The following is a 20,275-nucleotide window of genomic DNA, read 5'->3' on the forward strand; positions in this document are numbered from 1 at the left end:
GAGCACATCACGGTGAGATGCCAGTTTTAACAACACGTGCATAAAAGCCTTAATTAGTGTCATTACAACCCACCTCACATATGCGTAATAATGTGAAATTCTCTGTTAGACACTTCTCTGGCTTTGCTTTCATCTAGCCAACACCTATTTCCAGCTTCTTTCTATTTTTGTTTCCCATCTCTTTCCTTAAGTGCATTTCACCACTTTATAGTGCACCTTCACTCCTTTATAGTGCTTCTTTGCACCTCTCACCTATTTCAATGTTTCATAGAGGCTCTCCTCACGTCCTCTTCAACCCCATTTTTTCACACACACAACACATTTACCTGTTTTCTTCCAATGTGCTTGTTTTTTCCAAGCTCGTCTTGTTCATGTCTTCCCCTCCTTGTTCCCACTTTTTCCATCCCCTCAATTTATTCTCCTCTTACTGTTCGCCAGCTGATTGCAGCAGTGTACTTCCCGGCCTCTGTCTGCTTGATCAGGGTGTCTGTGGCAGTGTGAGTGTGTCTTACACGGGCTCAGTGATTGAGTGAGCTCACTGCACACAAAAGGGCAGTAATCCCATGCGTTAAAGACTGCTACTGACATGGACCATTTAACCTCACCCTCTCTAAACTCTGTGTTCCATCTTGCCCTCCCCATCTTTACTCGCATCCTTTCTTTACTCACATCTTTATCCATCCCCAAGCTTCTTAAGACCCCAGATGTAGCTAAGAGGGTTTGGGGAAGAATGTAGCGTCGGAGCAAAGCAGAATAATGGTGTATGGGGTGACATTAGTGCCAAAATTCTGCCGGTGAAAGATGATTAGATAATAAAGAGGATTTTTTTTTTGCATTTGTTAACTGGCAGTGCAACACAATGACTAATTAAACTGGGTTTATGTTCACATCTTATCAGGAAAATTACACTATATATTGCATTTACCACAACATAATGTCATGCTAATGCAAAACAACAGATGCTAAATTCTCAGAAATATTGAGGAAACTAAGAAATAAGTGGAACAAACCAGGAGTGATTCATGCGACTGGATTCAGGCTAGAGACCGGGTACCCACACACTTCATCACCCAGTATTTAACCCCTAACCCATGAATCAGATGACATGTCAGTTCTGGTCAACCCAAAACACAGCCATCCCAGTATTTCTCATATTCCTCGTTCATTCCTCCAAGCCAGGCTAAAATCACTGGGAGAGATTAAAACCACAGCTGGGTCTAGCCTACTACAACATTCATGCTGCTCTTCTTACATTGTACACTTCTTACATCTTATTTGAAACTACATCAGTCTACATGGATTACAGGACACATTAATGAATTTCTAAATGTCACCAGTGATATTTAACACCATTTGCAAGCTGTGCTAGTAGCCAAAACCATGGGTACATTTGTACATCACTGCAATGTGGGAACTTCAACCACTGGCAATCTTTTTCCATTGGGGTTAAGTTGCTCTTTAAACATCATTATCAAAATGTCATGGTGAACTCAACCCACAGTGCCAAAAAAACAACTAATGTTGCCATTATGTAATCACAAAATGTTGACGGTAATATAGTTTGATGGCTGATGTTTTATTCTGCACTAATGAATTGTGCAAAAAACATTGCAGTGCTGCATTGAATCATCACTCTCTGCTTCAAGTTTGTCACACAAAGAAAAAACTTTTCAAACAATCAGCCAGTAAACAAGCATACATGCAGACAAGAGGTAACCGTGCTATAGGAGAGGATCTTCTTTTGTGATCACTGAAGGATGCTTCACTAGCGAACAAGTGTGAGTGTGTCTGTGTATGAAGAGCCATCCTCAGTGCTGAGTGAGACAAAAGGGTTACCAGGCTGTGAGGGAAAAAAACAAGGATTTGAAGCCCAACAGTTACCGTCACCAGGGACACCATTAAGCCTTCAAAATCTGCCTATAAGAGAACAATCCACCCTTTTCTTCCTGTTATAACTTGCATGTTTTTTAGTCTCTTACACTCAAACGGATGAATTATAAATGATTCTGGTTTGCTAGTTACCATGCATGCCTTTAGTGAGGGCAGAGGGTGGATGTGACACTAGTGGATGGTGAATTGCTGGGGGAAAATCCAGTTGCAGAGGCACATAATGTGGCTTACAAGGTACTCGGTCACACCGGTAATGCAATATAGATAGTGTTATAAGGGTCAGGGACGATCATGACAAATCATATTAGCATGGTCCCCGCAATATAAAACTGAAATGGTCATCCCTTTCGGCTGGGCATGTAAAAGCCCTGCTGGGGTTACCAACGCACCTAAAATATGCAATGGTTGGCTTTACCTCCAACATCATACCACTGGCAAATTTACAGCCATCTGATAGCTGTGCATATTATGTCCTTTAGGTCCTTTGTGCAAGGTACACAGTATATTAAACAACACGATTTATAATATTAATAAACTTAATCCACTGAACGGTATTACTTGTTTAGTTATGATGTTAATATGTGGCCTAATAAAATATTTAAAATAGTTAGAATACTTTTATCATGATTTACATACTTTGGTTCAGACAGGTGGTGTACGTTCAAGATGGGGGGGAGTAATCATTATATCATGAATAGTTTTGCTGCAACCTTTTTTGAATTCTTACTGAATTTGTCGCTCATTTCTTAATTCACTTGTATTATTTATTTAATTTCATATTTTGTTTTACCCCCTCTTTTGTAAGAATACTGCACTTAATTCTGATTGATTTTGTATTTAAGGTAATCCTCTGTGTAGGTGAACTGAATCTAGTGTGTGAATTTATTAATTTTATTTACTTACCCACCTTTCTTTTCTTCTTCCTCTGTTTTTACACTGCTATCATCTATATCACACTATTTGCTATGGATGTTGTTGCTGTATTCATTTTTCACAAATGAAACAACAAAAAGCAGCATTTAAAAAAGATGTATGCACTTTAATACCTCTGTGTATTTTGAGATCTATGTTAAGTCTGGTCGTCACCAGGTTTAATCAGTGACTCAGACATTCACATTATGAAAAAAGCTAAATTTATATGTATAAATAAATAGTTCATAAAAAATTGTTAACATGTTCACTTTAGGACGAAGATCAATAAAGGAGTTGTGTTAAAATCAATATAGAGCTTAGAGATTCAGGGCCAGTTTCCTGGACAGGGTATAAATTAAACCAGGACACAGCCATAACCTTGAATAGTCACTCGTGGTTTAATGAGTGGCTTTTCTAAACACTTCTTAAATTTAGCTTCTTCTTGAAATGGACAAGGGAGTCGAGCCAGACCTAATATAGTTCATCTTTCAACTTGAGAAGTCCCACTCAGTGCATATCCTGGTCACAATTAAAAAGCAAAACAAAAAAACTAAAGGATACATGTCAAGATTGGGAGTTGTCTGTGTCCACCTTAAGTACTGGCCTGAGGTGAGAATGTAATACACATGGCCAGCCAAGTCACAAACAACATCTTTTAAAGGCTCCAGAAAGAGCATTATGTAACTGTGTCGGAAATCTGATTCTTCTCTTTTATTTTCACCCAAATTAATCCAAATATCGGAGAACAAAATGCATTACTGTTGGATTGTGCCACACTGACTGGAGAGTAATTACTGCCTCTGATCTCTCACTGTTCTCCACTGTGCACCACTCAAGGTCAAGTTAATGAATAATGAAAGGTTTAAAAATGATGAAGTAACCTTTGCAATAGTTTCAGTGAGGAGAAAAGGGTTTTGAAGAATAAAGATATTATTCAGTAAGAGAGATAAGTATGAGAAAAATAAGATGTTTGGTTTGTTTGCTACAGGAAAGAAGTTTAATATTTTATGGTTTTAAGACAGCAGAGATCCAATATCACCAGATAATAAAGGAGGAAAAAAGCTCACTGCACTGACTTTACACAAATAACCCCAAACACGCCTCCACATAACCCTGATGCAGAGATGTTTTTTTTTTTTAAATAAATGCACCAAAGGCAAACCCCCAGGAAACGATTGGATATAGAAAAAGTTAGGATAAGGTCAAGGTTATGGAAAGGACTTGCCATCGACCAGTTACGGTTAAACTTAAGGTAAACCTCAGGGGAAATAAAGGTTAATCGATGCAATGTCCTTTACATGTGTAGTGCAACCAATGAGTGTGCTTGTTTGTGTGTAGTGGGGAGGGAAAGGTGGTGAAACAGTAAAACATGCTGACCAAGCACGAAGCATTTCAGACTGTCCGTTATGCATTATGAGAATATGTTTTCAGAATATACAAACATGCACAGCCTGGAGAAAACTGGAGGCATCGAATAAGCACTGCTGTTTAAAGCTCTACAGTACATTTGTGTCATCGATAGGGCTGTAACAAAAATACAATTACATGAGCCTCCTTTTCTATTCATTATACACAGTTTGTAGTGTATTTGGTATCTGAAAGCAGATGTAAGACACTAAATTGCCAGAGAGAAACGTTCATCAGCTGATATTTCCAATAATTCATCCACAGTACTGCTGTTTTTAAACTTTACCCTGACTTGGACTCCCAACCTGGCTATTATCTAAAAAAAAATGTAATAGCAGCCTTATAGTATTATATTATATCCCCTCTAGCTGCTACAGCTTATTTCCATCAACCCAAATGCTATTCAGTTTTTTGCTTACAGTGGTGGACCAATAGCGCTGGCTACTATTATATTCGTACTTGCCAGGGTGGACAAAAGAAAGCCAAGCATTTAAAAACTCATTTACATGTACTATATAGCTAATCATAGTACAAACCTTCAGTTTATATAAGCGGAGGGCTGAGTGGAACGCATGAGGTGGGAGCTCTGCTAAAGAGCATAATAAATCACTCAAATGGGGCTTAGCAGGAGGGAAAACTACAGAATATGAAGAAAATACAAGACACTGGTATGTTGTGTTGTGTGAGCTATCGACACAACTGGCTCTCACATGCATGGCCAAGAGGCACATCTATGCCAGCACAATTATATGTAAATAGCCACACTGTCAAGGCCATCAGTGGGATTGAATGAAAATAAAAGAAGCCCTTCAAAGACTATCTGTTTTCATCGGCAATCAAAGGCTGGTCCGGCATTACTATTAAGCTGTTGTCTTTGTATGATGGCTACTTCGCCAAAGGGTCCCCCCCGCTGTCATTAGTGCTAAGAATCATGGAAACTGAATGTGGCCGCTTCTGTTGACAGGCTTCTCTAAAACAGGAAATCCTGACATGCTGTAATAGCTAAGCATCAAGCCAAAAGACTCCATACTGTGCCAACAACTAGAAACACTAGCACTTTCTAGGCAGCTGCTAGAGAAAACAGCAGAGCGGACGAGAATATGTGTGTTCGTGCTAAGATGGAGGAAAAATTGCCGGGGCCAGATTGGATTTCTTGCTACTGAATTCTCATCTGCAATCGTCAGCAGCGCTTCTTCCAGTCCATCTGTGGACAAGTGTCTGATTACTGATGAAAGCAAACAGCTGACTATGAGAGACATTTCTGAGTAGTAAGAGAAACAAGCCTCAGGACCGATTTATTCATGCTGAGAAATTCATTTTGATCCAGACAGCATCAAGCATCATTTCAGTAAAACTGGCAATAACAGAACTTGATTTTACTAACTGATTCAGAGTAAATAGCTGTGCCATGGCTGTGAAAGGCGGAATGCAAATACAGCAATAATACCATCTCTGTCCTACAGGCTTTGAGTGTAGGGTCTGTGAACAAACTCATAACACTGATGGTATTTAATTCCAGAGAGATTTCAGAGTCTCTTCCGTCAAGTTAAAAGTCAGGAATAATGAGCCCTCTACAATCAATGAATACGACTGATGGAAGAGAGAAGGAACAGAACGCCACTCACTGTGGGTCCTAATACACATTAGGCAGCATGCCAGTCCCAGCCCTGCCAGCAAATATCAGCTTAAATGGTGACTCTCATCCTGCGCACCGGATATTCAATTTGTTCCGTAAGCCAGGGATGAAAAAGCAATTATTCACAGTCCCCTCTTTTCACGATCTGTTTCTTTAAGATATCTCCCTTCTCCCCCCCACTAACAAATAAACCTCCAGATTAGTTCTGTGTGTGACTGTTCACAGGGGCAGCCAGTTGAAGCACTAAGATCAGAGCAACTTAAAAGCCTGTCAATCAGTTTGAAAGATGGAGTCCGGTTCGGCAAGACAAGATATGTACCCCCACCGTCCCCATCATGCCCAGAGGACACTGGTAAAAGCCACTAGATAATGGTTTGATAGCTGGATGTCACTTTGGAGCATGGAGGAAAGAAGTAAGCGCATGTCAGAACACTTCTTTTACATCAATTACACTACACAGAGTGCCCTAAAACCAAGCAACCCCCACCCGATCAGTGAGAAGTGCTGTCAGGGGAGCCCACTGAGCCGAGGCTCCAATTTACACTTGGGGTATTAGGTGGGACCCTAGCGTGACTGTGTAAAGTACGACGGAGCTGCTTCGCATGCTCTCCGTTCCTTGAACACATCCCAGCACAAGTTGGCGGATCTAGTGAGGCAGAGAGAAGCTCATGTTTGAGTCATACCCTTGTTTCCTTCAAATGTTGCAGGAACAACACCTGTTGATTGAGAGACGAAAAAATGGTCTGCCACTATAATTGGCTCTCTTCGTGTTCAGAGAGCAGGGATACAAAATTGAGAGTCAAAAGATGAAAAGGGGAGCGAGACAGTGGCGTGACCATAGGGTGAATGGAAAGGAGGGATAAGCCTCAGAAGTTAGAGTTATCCATCTGAGAAGGGCAGTGTGACAGCATCAGCTCCACACTGGAAGAAGCTTTAAGGCTGGTCACCCATGATTGAGTTTCCCCATCCGCCTCCATACCTTAACTCCAATTCTACAAAAAAACTTTCAATGTATGTGCTGCCTTTTGGGCCCTGCTCAAATAATGGGAGACTTCTTATTATCCAGATAGCAATTCTCTTTAACCTTTTTCTATTTTTGGACGCTATAGAAAGGATGAGGGACAAAAGGGATGGCTTAATGCCAAATGCGGACCGTTTCTAAGATGGGTACCATACAGTGGATGAGACAGGGTGTGCCAGCAAGAAGGAAAATGGGAGAACAGGCCTGGCTACCTCAGCTGGCTCACTAAAGATAACGTGAGCGGTGAGTCTTCAAAGCGACCGGGGCTAAGCAGAGTATGATCATTAGTGCCATTTTTAACACCATTCTAACAGAAGGACATACATCGGCTCATTCGTTCTGCAGCATATTAATGTCTGTATACAAGAAGTGACTTAACACTCCATAGAAAGCAATATGTGACCAATTTAGAGTATAGAAATTAACAGCAGCTGTTTCTTTTACGGAGGGGAGGAGAAAACACTTGAAAACCCTTCACCCACACAGCCAGCCACATTTAAACAAGCACCCGTGTGAACTTAAATAAGACAAAAACAAAAGCATATTGGTGACATTTTTAGATTATAGCTCCTCTTTTCCATAATCACAGTCTAATTAGTCAGTTGCGAGATGTGACAGTTTGCCACAGCTGGCTCCGTTGCAACCAATAAGGCTATATTTAAACAATTCCTCATTTACTGGTGGGATGTGGGGCTGTTTATATTTCCTGAGAAATATCAACCAGCTATCTATAGCCTTAATAGTTTATAGTGTATAAGACATTTAAAAAAAAAAAGTCTGTTAATAACATCTGTTTTTCTGTCTCTAAGATTGTCTGTAGCTACATACATTTATTACATATTATATTTGACTCCCTTTCCTTTTAATATATAATATTCTGTAACATATCAACGATGACTCCTAACTGTTGAAATAACTGAATACCTGAAATGATCATGATCAGAATAAATGGGCATGAATATTTGTGTGACCATGTTTTCCCCTTAAGAATGCCCATCTTCCTGTTACCAGATCATTGCTTTGATACAGATCACAGTACCTGTTAAATCTCAGCTCTACAGTCAGCGCACAATGCCAAATCACCCCAGCTGTTACATCCTTCATGGTCTGAATTTGAATGATGACCGTGCAGAATCAAGCAAGATGGTGATGGGGCACACACTGGGGTTTTAAAGAGCTCAGATCTTAGTGGGTTGTAAGGGCTTAGTTAATGGTTTAGCACTTGAGTGGCTATGAAGATTTTTTTAAAAAACCTTTCTGAGCAACAGTGAATGTTATTCCTTTGCTTCAATTGTCATTTAGATTTGATGCATTTTTCAATTTAAATCACTGACAATGTCAACAGATGCTGTCCTAATACAACAAAGCAACAACTGAGAAGATGATGGACAGATGAACAGCAATCAGGGTACAAGTAAACACAATGTGGGCATGAATTTGTAAATAAATTGCCATCTATCACACTGCGCTCTCAAAAAATAAGTCAATTTACAGATTTAAGGACTTTCTGCAACACACTTCTATTTCACAGTGCTACAGTCATACCTTAGGAAAAAGGCTTTAGGGCTGAACTCAATCAATAAATCATCATTAACAGTGTCAGATTCCAATACACTTTTCATACTTAATTTATGTACTGATATAGCAATAATGGGCGTAAAAAGTGATTAGATAAACATTTACCGAAAGTCGCTGGTGGTCAACCACTACTGGAGGATGGGGAGGGACTGGTTGTGGCTCTTCTTCTATCCTCTCCACAGATTCCATCTGCTGCTCTGACAGGCTCTTCTTGCATTTCCTGGCTTTGGAACACCCTAATAAACAGATTAATGATGAAAGAGGGGTTAACAATGAGGGTTACGAGAATGAATGCAGTGTGATAGCAATCAGAAACAACCTAATATGAATGCGTGAGCTAAATATAAGACCCCTTTGTGCTTTTCAGTGGGTCATGACAAAAACCAAAACTGGATAGTTACAAAAGGAAAAAAAATCCAACTGCCATGCCTCCAAGATGAATAAAATACTACAGTATGTGAAGAAAATCTATTTGAAGCTACTAGCAGCTACTGAGGCCACGATATTTCACATCTGGCCTCTTTCCTGTCCATTTATAACAGTGCTCAAGAAACGCTTTGATGGAAACAAAAGGCCTGGCTCAGCTTGTAATGAATGTGTGGGCGGAGTAGCCGAGTTGTCTGTTGTTTGAGGAGCCAGTTTGTTTGTGTTCTGTTGTCTGATCGTGCCATCCTCTGATGGCTTCTCCATATTCTAGCAGCACCATTACCTCAGCCTTCCAGCTGGCCTCTACTCACCACAAACCAAACAACATGCCTCTAATTAAAAACATAAACTTATTGGATTATATTGAAATACTGCACACCAATAGAAAGGGAGTAATGGCTCAGGGCAAAGGGGGAAAAAAAGATGTGGCTGATTCCAAGGTGGGGAGGGAAAGTCAGCCAACATTGTGAATCTTTTAAGGGCAAAGAAAACATTTCAGAATACATATCAGAAGGTGCAGAGTGTCTACAAAGGCACACATAATTTCAATCCCCTGGAGTTTCTCCATTGAAATGTACTGTCTGCTACCCCAGGAGAGAGCATTTTTATATTCTGTATGACTTACGTTGCATTATTCATGCCCCCCTCTTTTTTTATAAGCTAAACCGAGTGTAAATCAGAGGAGCTGGATGATAATCAAAAAAGCAATTTATCATCATAATTAAGTGGTGGGCAAAGCACTGACTGGATGTGCAAAAATTAACAGATTTTGTTAACTCGCTTAATTGCTTATCTGTAAAGATCAAATGATTTGTAAGTGAAATGAGGAGATCAAAGTGAGAAGCTGAGAACGTGCACCTTTCTATTCTCGCTTAAAACCTCCCTTGAGATGCCGTTCAAGCTTAAAAAATAAATAAATAATAAGAACCTGATTGATTGATAGCTTATCCAAATATTTGCACAAGGGACAGTTTTCACCTGTGACTCACAACAAAACATCTCTAGAAATACACCATGCATCGTGGACTAAGCAAATTAGGTTGCCGTCTCCTGGGTAAAAATGTTGCATACTGTGTTATTTGCATTTTCAATGAATGCTTAAGTCATTAAAAATGTTTACAATCAAGGGGAAAAAAGGTCAGCCTTCTAATTAACCAACAATGCGACTAAAGCCCGACCAGTGAAAACTATAAATCTAGCATTATACCTTCATCTTGATCTTCTTCAATATTTTCTGTTACTGCCCTCCCGTCCTGGGGAGGGTGCTCCTGAGTTGGCTTGCTGTTGTTGTCTTTGTGCTCTTCCTGTTCTGGATCATTATTAGAGCCCTCAGCTGTGCTCTGATGAGTCATTTTCTCAGCCTCACTGCTCTTCTTGAGGCTCTGTGAGTCCAAGCTGTCCATTGACTCGTTTCCATTCACACAGCCCACTTGTGATACTATGAGACCCTCTGTGTGCTTAGGCTGGGCCTCAGCATCTGAAGACTCGGACGTTTCAATCAAGGTCTGGATGACAGCCTGCTTGTCCTGGCTATCCCCATCTGCCTTGGGCTGAGAACTGTCACAAGGGCAGTGAAGCTCGGTGTGTTTCTCTGTGTTCTCAGACTCTGCCTCTTTGGCTATGGGCTCCTCCTCCTTAGGTGTTGGCTCTTCTTGGGCTTCACTGGCATCTGGAATTTCAGAAGGAGCTGCAACAGGGGGTTCATTGGAGCTCTCCTCCTCTGTGGATGGGACATGGGGATGATGGCCATTGGGCTGGGGACCCATGGTATCACAAGATGATTCCTCATCCTGGGTCAAACACGAGTCACTCGGCCCCGCGGCTTCCACTTCTGCCTCGGGCTCCTCCTCCTCTTCTTCTGTTCCTTTCTTGTAGTACCTCTTCTTACGGATGATGCCCCGCCCCCAAGATGGCCGCCGGCGAATCTTCCGCTTTATATGATCTGTGAGGAAGAGAGGAAAGCAGGAGAAAAATATTCAATAAAACAAGCAGGAAACATTCACTGAACTTCGGAATAATTAAGAGAAACTACAAAAATGGCCAGCTGTTCAGACAGTTGATCCCAGTTAACAACACTGAAATCACTCTTAACCTTTGAAAATTAAAAAAAGGCTGTTAGATTCTATGTCTCGCGGGATAAGAGGCAACGCATACAAGAAAAGGAGACAAGGCAATGCATAAAAACACACTTGAAGATTAAATAGCAAAAAAATCATAAGATTTTAAGCATTCACTAATGTAAACACATACTGTATATTTTCTCAAATTTTCCGGAAAAAGATACTGAGCACTAGAAAACCCCCATCCCTTCCTCACACAGTATCATAGGGTAGCTTGAAAGTTGCTCAAATTTAAATCTGGACATTTGGCCTTCTTCAAAGAGTAACAGTCAGTGGGTGACAAGGATTGCAGGGGAGAGGCAGACAGAGACAGCAGCCCTGCTACATCATGGATGTTGGACACTAATGACAACAGATGGTGCTTGGGGTTTTAAGAGGAAGGGGAAAAGCAAAGCCTGCTCTCTGAGAATGCAGTAAAAGTGTCACAGCAAGCAACCAAGAATGTTAAATGCAGTGAAACTTCAAGGCATTTGCCTTCATTTACTGCTCTTCTCAAGCAGCCACTGAGCTTCAGACAAGAGCAACAAAGTCAGACACAGAGTGAGTGTGAAACAAAAACCACACAGTGACCACCACAATTCAGTTTCCTAGGGAAACAAGTGTTTGAACCTGACGACAAGCAGCATTGCCATTACCTGTCAGTGAGCAAACGCTAACCCTTTGGGGTCTTAGCACAAAAAGGCCTTTAGAGTTTAAAATCATCACTTGAGTCACATCAGATAGCTTTTGACACTGCATACCACCAGGATGGACTACCTCAAAAAGTAAAAAAGTAGATAACTTTAAAAAGGTCCCACTGTTGTAGGTATGTGTGCAAATGAGCTCAGCTGTGGATATGGACACCGGATCACAATGGACTAATTAAAATGCATAAAGTCCTACCTATTATAATTCTGTCCTGCCAAAGTGGAATCTTATGCAGGATCAATAACATACATCAGCCAGGCTCTTAAAGGACTAAGTGGTCTCTCCACTGTGTTTTTCAGAAGAGATCACGCTACAGTATACTCCCTATATGATTTGAGCAAAGCTTTTGCCTCAATACTACAAAAGGTCTCCATTGTATAATCTGTATCAGTACCACCTTCCCTGCAGCGATATGAATACAACTCTGAGTCACCTGTCATCTCTCCTGTCTCCCCCAATGCTTTTAACCAGGGCTCATTTTTCCACTCTAAAAGATGTGATTATGCACAGAGAGGTAGAAAATGAAACCCTATGTTAAGCACTTGTTCACAATAGAGAGGCAACAGCAAGGAAAACGGTTATACTATCTGAAAGTTATATCTCGTCCCCTGCAACAATGCAACACAAATGGGATAATTAGTCCACCAGTGCTTGCTAGTGGACTCAGGACACTCCTCTTCAGTAACAGTCTTCTCAGGTGATCCACCTAATGACCAGCCATGTATTTCCTGTCACCACAACCAACACAACAAGGGAATAGGTGTCAACTAATGCTGTACAATTATTGTAACAAGCAGTAATTTACATCTGTTTATGCATTGGCTACATTTTGAGTAAGTACTATATCAAGGACACAAACTACTTGTTCCAAACACCTTCAAAGACAGTATATGAACCAATTATGAACTGCGAACAGTATCTAGTACAATCTTTACTGCAATCTACGGCTTGCCAGGGAACTATCAAATAATCCAACATTATTATTTTGCCTGGCCTTTTCCTAAACTCACACTGGCATGTGCTGAAGTGCTGCCTTGAAATTTTAGCTGCAGTCTTATTTTGTAATACACCAAGTTTCAAGTGTTCAAGCATTGCTCCTGCTATGTATTTCATCACACTAGGGGACTATTGGATACCTTTCATACACAGAACTACCACTGAGCACAAATATCCACACAGACTGGTGTTTAGAACACTTAAATAATAATAAATGATAGGAGAGGAACTGGGCAGTATTCCCTGGAGAGGGAGCCACCAGAGCCAGAGGTTCAAAGAGACAATGAGACATCCTCGCTGCCAAGGCATAATGCAGTGATCGACAGCCTGTCAACCGGCCCATCATGCCCAGTTGAGGCTCTCTCAAGTGGGTACAGGGAGCTGTTGGCTAAGTGAGTTTTAATGTGGTATGCAGCTTTAGTTTCCATGCAAGCAAAGATCAGCAGTAGTCTTCAGGCATGACTGGCACATGGGACAGTTGCTCTGCTCTTAGTGGGAGACCACGGATGAAGAAAGACAGCAAGACTAAAGGAAACACAGCAGGCATCTTGGATTGTTGTGAATGCTGGCATCCCATCAATAATGCTCATTTGTTGTCTGAACATGCCCTACTCTCATCTTGACAGATTGCTTACTTTTGACCACCACTTTTTTTTAGTTAACATAAGATTTCATTTCGAACTGTCACCTTGCAGGGTCCGGCTATTAGTCATAGCTTGGCTCTTTTCAAGTTCAGTACAGAATATATTGTTTTTCTGCTTAAAGTTTTACATTAATATTTTTTTCTGAATATATTATTCTTGTATCAAACACCGCCAAGTAAAGGCCAACTTCAGCAAAGTTACTCTGAAAGGAACATTATAAAGAAGAAGCATATACGCTAATTTTCTGCTGACCCCTATTTTCTCTTTTAACCCCCTCTGGATATTAGACACACATACCAAAACAAACAATCCACAACTCGATGAAAAAGGTCCCAATGGGGTCAGATATCACCATCGGAGCTATGAAGCGTGCTCCTAAGGGAGGAAGAGGTGAGACAGAATGGCGGCAAATGACTCGTCATAGTCACCTCTTAAATAATGCATGAAAACTGTTAGAGCATGAACAGCCAACCACAGAGCGGAGATATGCCGATGGGGGAGGGAAGGGGGAAGGGAAAGAGAAGCAGAGCACTTTGTATTAATTAAAAGTGCCTAACCCATACAAGATTCATGCAGAGGCAGAAATATTTCAAGTTGCCATCAGACGTACATGTCAGAACAGTGTGTGTGCACGTACATGTGCACATGCATGCACACGCAGACAAGTACAGCTTTTGAGCGCAAAACCCCTAGGAGACGAGTATCCAAAGTGCAGTACCAGCAAGTATTTAATAAATAAATCAATCCAGTGACACTGATGGACAATTCAGAGGCATACTCTAGCAGTGCCTTTGGGTGGAACTGTGAATCAGTGCCTCTGATTCACTGATTTCTTTATTTAAAAATTCCTAGTATTAAGTAATCAGCTCACAACTTACCGACAGAAAATCACAGAGTGAGGACAAAGGAAGGAAATGTTCTGTAAAACATGGATGAACAATAAAAAACTGACTGCTTTTATACTGTGTTCAATGTTAGAAGTGTTTCCATCCACAGATGTACATGGCCAGACAGATCCACTGTCTCTGTAGCACCGTCGAGTCAATAAGAGCCCCAAAGCCTTGTCGGTATAATCCAGAGACATTTCTATGTACAGTTTATAATAGAGCCATCCAAGGAAACTTAGCACCCCATGCCCATAGCACTATGCAATATGGTGTAGGCTATTTATTAGTCTACAAGCACAAGCCCATAAAGACATAAAGAGTATCCATCTCAGATAGATTGGTATGATGGGTCTGTAGGCACAATGCCACACTACCATCATTGTGTACTCAAACTCACTATGTACTCCAAAGCAATTTACCCAAATCTAGGCAATCACTCTCATCTGCTACTGTTTAAATTCTTAATCAGTTCACTTTGTATAAATTATGCAAAAGGAAAAACATCTTGGACTGATTAACCTTCAAGTTCTACATCAGAGGAACATTTCCTCTTCCAAGGAAAAGCATGACATTTTGGGAAATGAGCCTTCTGCTTCCTTGCCAAGAATTAGATTAGAAGACTGATACCACTCTAATGTTTGCACTGTAAATATGAGGTTACAACCAAGCAGCTAGTTAGCTTGGCAAAACTTACAAGCACCTCTAAAGATCCCTAATCAACATGTATCTCATTTGTTTGATCGGTACAAAGGCCAAAGTTTAAAAACAACAAATCACGGGGGCGTTATGTGCTGAACCATTTCTCGGTCAGGAAATGTAACGTCCTGGGGTCTCCTCTGGTTGCTGGGCAACTGCTCCCAAACATTTTTCCCGAAATGTCAAACAGGCCCAGAGCATACAGGAAAAATATCATCTTAAATCAAGGCCTCAACCTTTCCCATATCCCCATAAACAGACACTATATTTATATGAAATGTAATCATCTCATTGTGACCAGCTCCCATATCTATTGGCAAACACATTGTCCATTTACAAATTGTAAATCTGGCCTCCATTTCCTCAGTGGTGGCCCTCATTTTAAAAACTGCCATTTGTCTGAAGCAACGACACTGAAACACATCGGAAAAAAAAGAATTAATGAAGCCTCGGCATTTACTGCATAGTTAGGGGTATGTGTCTCAAATGATGATCCCAACACAATTCTGGATATGGATTATAACTCTAAATGATGTGAGGAACAATCAATGCAACTGCTTTGCAATTTTACAGTAATTCAATAATCAAATGTAGTCAATGGGAGAGTAATTCTCTGGACATCAACACCAGATGAGCACACGAAGGTCAAAGTGTAACTGTGACGACAGACCATAGCCGTGATTAAAGTAGACATCTGCTTTCTGATTTTCAACATAAAATCCACCTTTAGCAGTTCAGACAACGTTATTAGGTCATTCGTATTGGGGAAAAAAATGAGCACTGTTATCATTTTCAAAGAAATGTGGAGAATGTGGATTTAGTGGTTGATAAGCTGCATTAATAACAATCTAGAAGGCTGCCATTCTACATACCTACTCCTATATGTTTGGGTAGTTTAATCTCGAACAAACTAACTTACTGTATCTGATGATTGATTTGTTAGTGATGCAATGATGCATTGCTGTTATTTTAATCACATTTTATGTTTCTCAAAAACTCTAAGCTCCAATCTAAAGCACAAGGAATTCATGGACATGCATCAACATTTTCTCCTGGCACCGGTCTGGAGAGTCAGCTAGTCTGTCCAAATCAGTGCAAATTCACACAGACAGTCTTTCCCTAACCTGGACAGATGTTCTGTTGTTTACTAACCTACTTACCTCCTTATTGTGTAAGTGTGTGTATGTACCATATAAGTGTGTGCGTGTGTGTGCGCGTAGTGGCATAAAGTGTATGTGTCCATTGCAATGAACAACACTTTCTACCCCTCCAGATAATGCTTGCACTCTAATTCTCCTCTATGATTCACATTTAGGACACTGTGACAACATTCGGGTACACTCATGCTTTGGAAGTGTCAGACAAAATAGGTGAAGATACAAATGTTTTAGGTGTGTTCACATGTCTAATTTAATAACCAAAGGAGATCTGTGCGCATATTGGTTGTGCAATTGATTTCATATTCACATCAGTCACAGAATGAGGGCTATAGATCTCAGAAAGGACTCATACTTGCAACAAGACTCCAAACTGAATAATATTAGACTTAAATTTGAGTGCGAATAAAAATGAGATACGGGGCGGCATGTGAGATGTGAGAGCTATTCTGTCAATATATGAATTCAATGTGATTATGGCTTTAAGCTGGTTCAAGGGTAAAGGTAGAATAAAACTATAGCTTTGATAATGTTACATATTTTATTGTACCACAGCTGTTTAGCATTTAATTTCATGAATTACACTGTATACACACAAAAACAAGAATTTTCAAGCATTTCTACTCAATTGGTTCATTAAAGATTGAACATATAATTGTGGTGCGACTTGAAGGATCAATATGTAGGACTTAGTGGCATCTAACGATGAGCTGAAAACCCCTCATCTCACACACCCCTGTGGTGGCTGGTACAAACGCAAAAAGTGCAAAAGGCCCTCTCTTGAGCTAACGTGCCGTTTGTCCATTCATGGCTACTGTACAAACATGATGGAGCTCATTCTAAGGTAACAAAAACACAACTATTCCTATTTCAGGTGATTATACTCTAACAAAAACATAATTATATATATCATATTCCATTTCAGCCAATATTCTCGTAAATCAAACACACTAGAACTTGAAAAATTAAAGTAAAAAATCAGAAGTAAATGAGTAGAGAGATTTAACAAATGCAGATGCTTCCATGCAGGTGTAATGCATCATGCAAACAAGCAATTACCACCCTAACAGGCTTTCTAACGTACAGTAAAATGCTGAGCAGGCCCTGGTCTCACCCTAGTTAAACACCTATGAACGTTTCCAGTTCTTATCTGGGGATGATCGTACTGAAGTGTTTAGCAACTGCCCTCTCAAGTCACCGCAACCAATAGGCTTTGTGCGTGCTCATGCACACATACAGTATATAAGTGCAGTTACTCACAAGCAGACCCACTGTGTGCATGGTCACAAGCACAACCCAGCATCCAACTCTGTTTCTTGTCATCCAGGTTCATTGGAATCGACTGAAGTTGGGGCCTCAATCCCATAACATTAATGAAGTATTGATCCACCCTGCTCTCATCACCGGCAACTGATGGGGAGGAGCTTGGAAGTTAAGAGTTGTGTCACAATCGTAAAATAAACAAAATAACTTGGCTTTTGTTATAATTTTGACATAGATAGACTGGTGTGCTTTCTTTGGAAACAAGTTCAGGTGTTTTAAAGAGTTGGAATTGTTCTCATTCATCAGGTCTGCAGATTTTATAGTTCAGGCACAATTGTCTAAGTTATTTCATGTACTTATAGACATTTTCTAACAGTTCTCACTTTTCTAAATCTTAAATTTGCACATTCGAAAAAGTACTAGTTTCCCTTTTTGTCTATTGGTGAAAGACTGCTTTCTCCACCTCTCACTATGATAAATGTGGAATTAATAGCATACTACATTAGCTTACATGAGAAGGCTGTACCGCTTGTCCTAATGATGTGCTTACTATGATATTAATAGCAGATAAAGAAAGTTTGATGATTATGATATTAATAACTGGCAGGCAGGTGACAGACTGTACACTGACAGTACACAGGGGACTATGATATACTGTTTTATAACGTAATTGAACAAACTAAATAGCAGTGTTTGAAATAGTGATTTAGTTTCTTCAAAGCTGAAGAACTTTAATTAAAAGTTACACTAAGAATCTTTCTGACTGCATTTCTTGTTGCAAGTCAAAAAAGGTTTGTGAACATGGCTCAATACCACAGTATTGACAGCAAAGCATCTTAATTCTGACACTGCTCTTGTTTTGCCATTCTAAGCATTAGCAATAAGAACTTACTCTTGAAAACTATATTTTTCCCCTCACTGCCCCCGCCCCCCAGAGGATTTCAGTCTTTTTTTTCTTCTTCTATCTGAACCATTCCATTGAGCTGTAATTAACACAGCACAAAGGCTGTATATCCCCTGCCATGACTGTTGAACAAATTCCAATTCAATGGCTCCTGATGACTTAAACTAAATGAATAATTCAAATTGTGTCTGTAGAACTGTGCATATAAAAATAAAAACACAAGTCATGAGAAGAACCCCTTTAAAAGTTAATATAACAAAATGAGGGTCATGTATAAATAATGATTTCTTTTATATATATACGATGCCTTAGCTCTCTTGAACAGCTACATATAAAATTCTAAGCAGAGGTAAAGGTAAAATGAAGACTATTTATCAGTGTGGCATCAGGCCTTCTTTTCAGCTCAGGGGTAAAAGTCAGTTTATCGCACGTATCGACTTAGCTTTTACTTTAAGTGCAATAGCTTTATACATTCGGATCTGTGTCTGTTCCTTAGCATTGGCATTTTTCTCTTCATATTTAATGCCTTTATTCTGCTTCTAAAGATCACTCCACATTGAAAGATGTGACTGAGCAGCAGCATGTACTAAATTTGTTTTTCGGAGTTTTAACTATGGCATTGAAAATGATTCATGAAAATGGATGAGAAGCAAACGGGAGAAAACATGGGAAGCAATGCAGGAGACAAAGAGCCAGAAAGGCTGTCATGGTGACACAGGGCCTCGGGGTCTGTAGGTCATGAAGGGAAGACAGCCGTTTGTCACCTGATGTGACACTTCATGCTGACACTTAATGAAATGTCCGGATCAATAAATGATCCCATCCTTGCTTCTTGAAATGAAGGAAATCAGTCACTTCCCTCAGTTGCTGTGTTGCTCCCTTCGCATTTCCCTTCTTCCCTCCCTCTCTCCCTATCCTCTCACATAAAGGCCTACACACCCACACCAAACCACATGGCTCAGAGGAATAGTTCGAAGTTAGAGCCAATAAACGATTAGCTTAGCTTAGCATAAAGAAGCAGGTAAGGGGGACTGTTAATTTGGCTCTGTCCAAAGGTAACATAAATCCGCCTCCAGCACCCCTGAAGCTCGCTAACAAGTCATATCTTGTTTGTTCTGTGCACAATCCGTAGATAAACAAGTGTACAAACAAGTTTTAACTTTACCTAAGTTACATGCTGAAACTATTTCTATTTCTGGGCTCCACAGGATGCCTGGCAATCTTGCAGTGACAACAAGAATCAATAGTAATAACACCAGGCAAAAAATTCCCAACAACCACAGAGGACTGTTTCCATTTAGCCACAATTCTACTTAAAAAAAGCGCTGTAGTAGGGTCTCATTTCCCAGAAATAAACTATGGAGTATCAGATCCTTGGATAGACTTGTGTACTCACGGATACCAATTCCAGCGTTTTCAGCAGTATCGAAGCCATTCCCAAACCTGGTATCAGAACAATCCTAATTCCATATCTGCCCTATCTAATACTCTAAGGTGGCCCTCAGTGTCATTGATTTAGAAGATACGAATCTCAACAGGATGGACAGCAGGTCATTGGGCGATTTGTATTGTCAAACCTTGTCATATTCAATGAAGGGCAGACCATGTCTTGACTGCATATCCATACTACTACAAAGAGGAAATGCAGTCACAAGGTGAAGGAATTGAAGACATAATTCAGTCAGAGCATCTATTTTTCACTGTCCTTCTCCTCTCTGCTGCTCAGTAAATGGCCAGTGGGATGACGGTGCCTGTGGTGCCCTCTTCTCACAAGACAGATATGCCCTAATGCACCAGCAGCTCCAAGTGCTGTTGAAGATGTCAGCCTACGCACAAGCGTACATACAAAGCGAGGTATGAAAACCTTCTGGGGGAAAGGTCTGTCGCCCCCAGCAAAAACCTGCATACAGACAAGCTGTAAGGCAGAGCGATGAGGTAAAGATGTGCACCAGTTGGCTCATTTGACTGACGTACGAGATATCGCACAACTTGTGGGGGAGAGCCAACAGAGAATGGCAATGTCCAACAGCTAGCTACTGTATTAAATGAAA

The 20,275-nt window shown here is 40.4% G+C and overlaps 1 protein-coding gene across 1 annotated transcript in view; it reads right to left on the reverse strand.

The window, feature by feature from the left end:
• Positions 1-20,275, reverse strand: part of atad2b (ATPase family AAA domain containing 2B) — a 67,817-nt gene that overhangs the window by 11,267 nt on the left and 36,275 nt on the right. The window contains exons 25-26 of the mRNA XM_073492795.1: positions 10,078-10,812; positions 8,550-8,680 (exon numbers count right to left, since the gene is read on the reverse strand). Of these exons, the coding sequence (XP_073348896.1) occupies positions 8,550-8,680; positions 10,078-10,812 (866 nt within the window). The remainder of the gene's footprint in view (positions 1-8,549; positions 8,681-10,077; positions 10,813-20,275) is intronic.

This window comes from Pagrus major, chromosome 22 (genome assembly GCF_040436345.1).
Source record: "Pagrus major chromosome 22, Pma_NU_1.0".
NCBI lineage: Eukaryota > Metazoa > Chordata > Actinopteri > Spariformes > Sparidae > Pagrus > Pagrus major.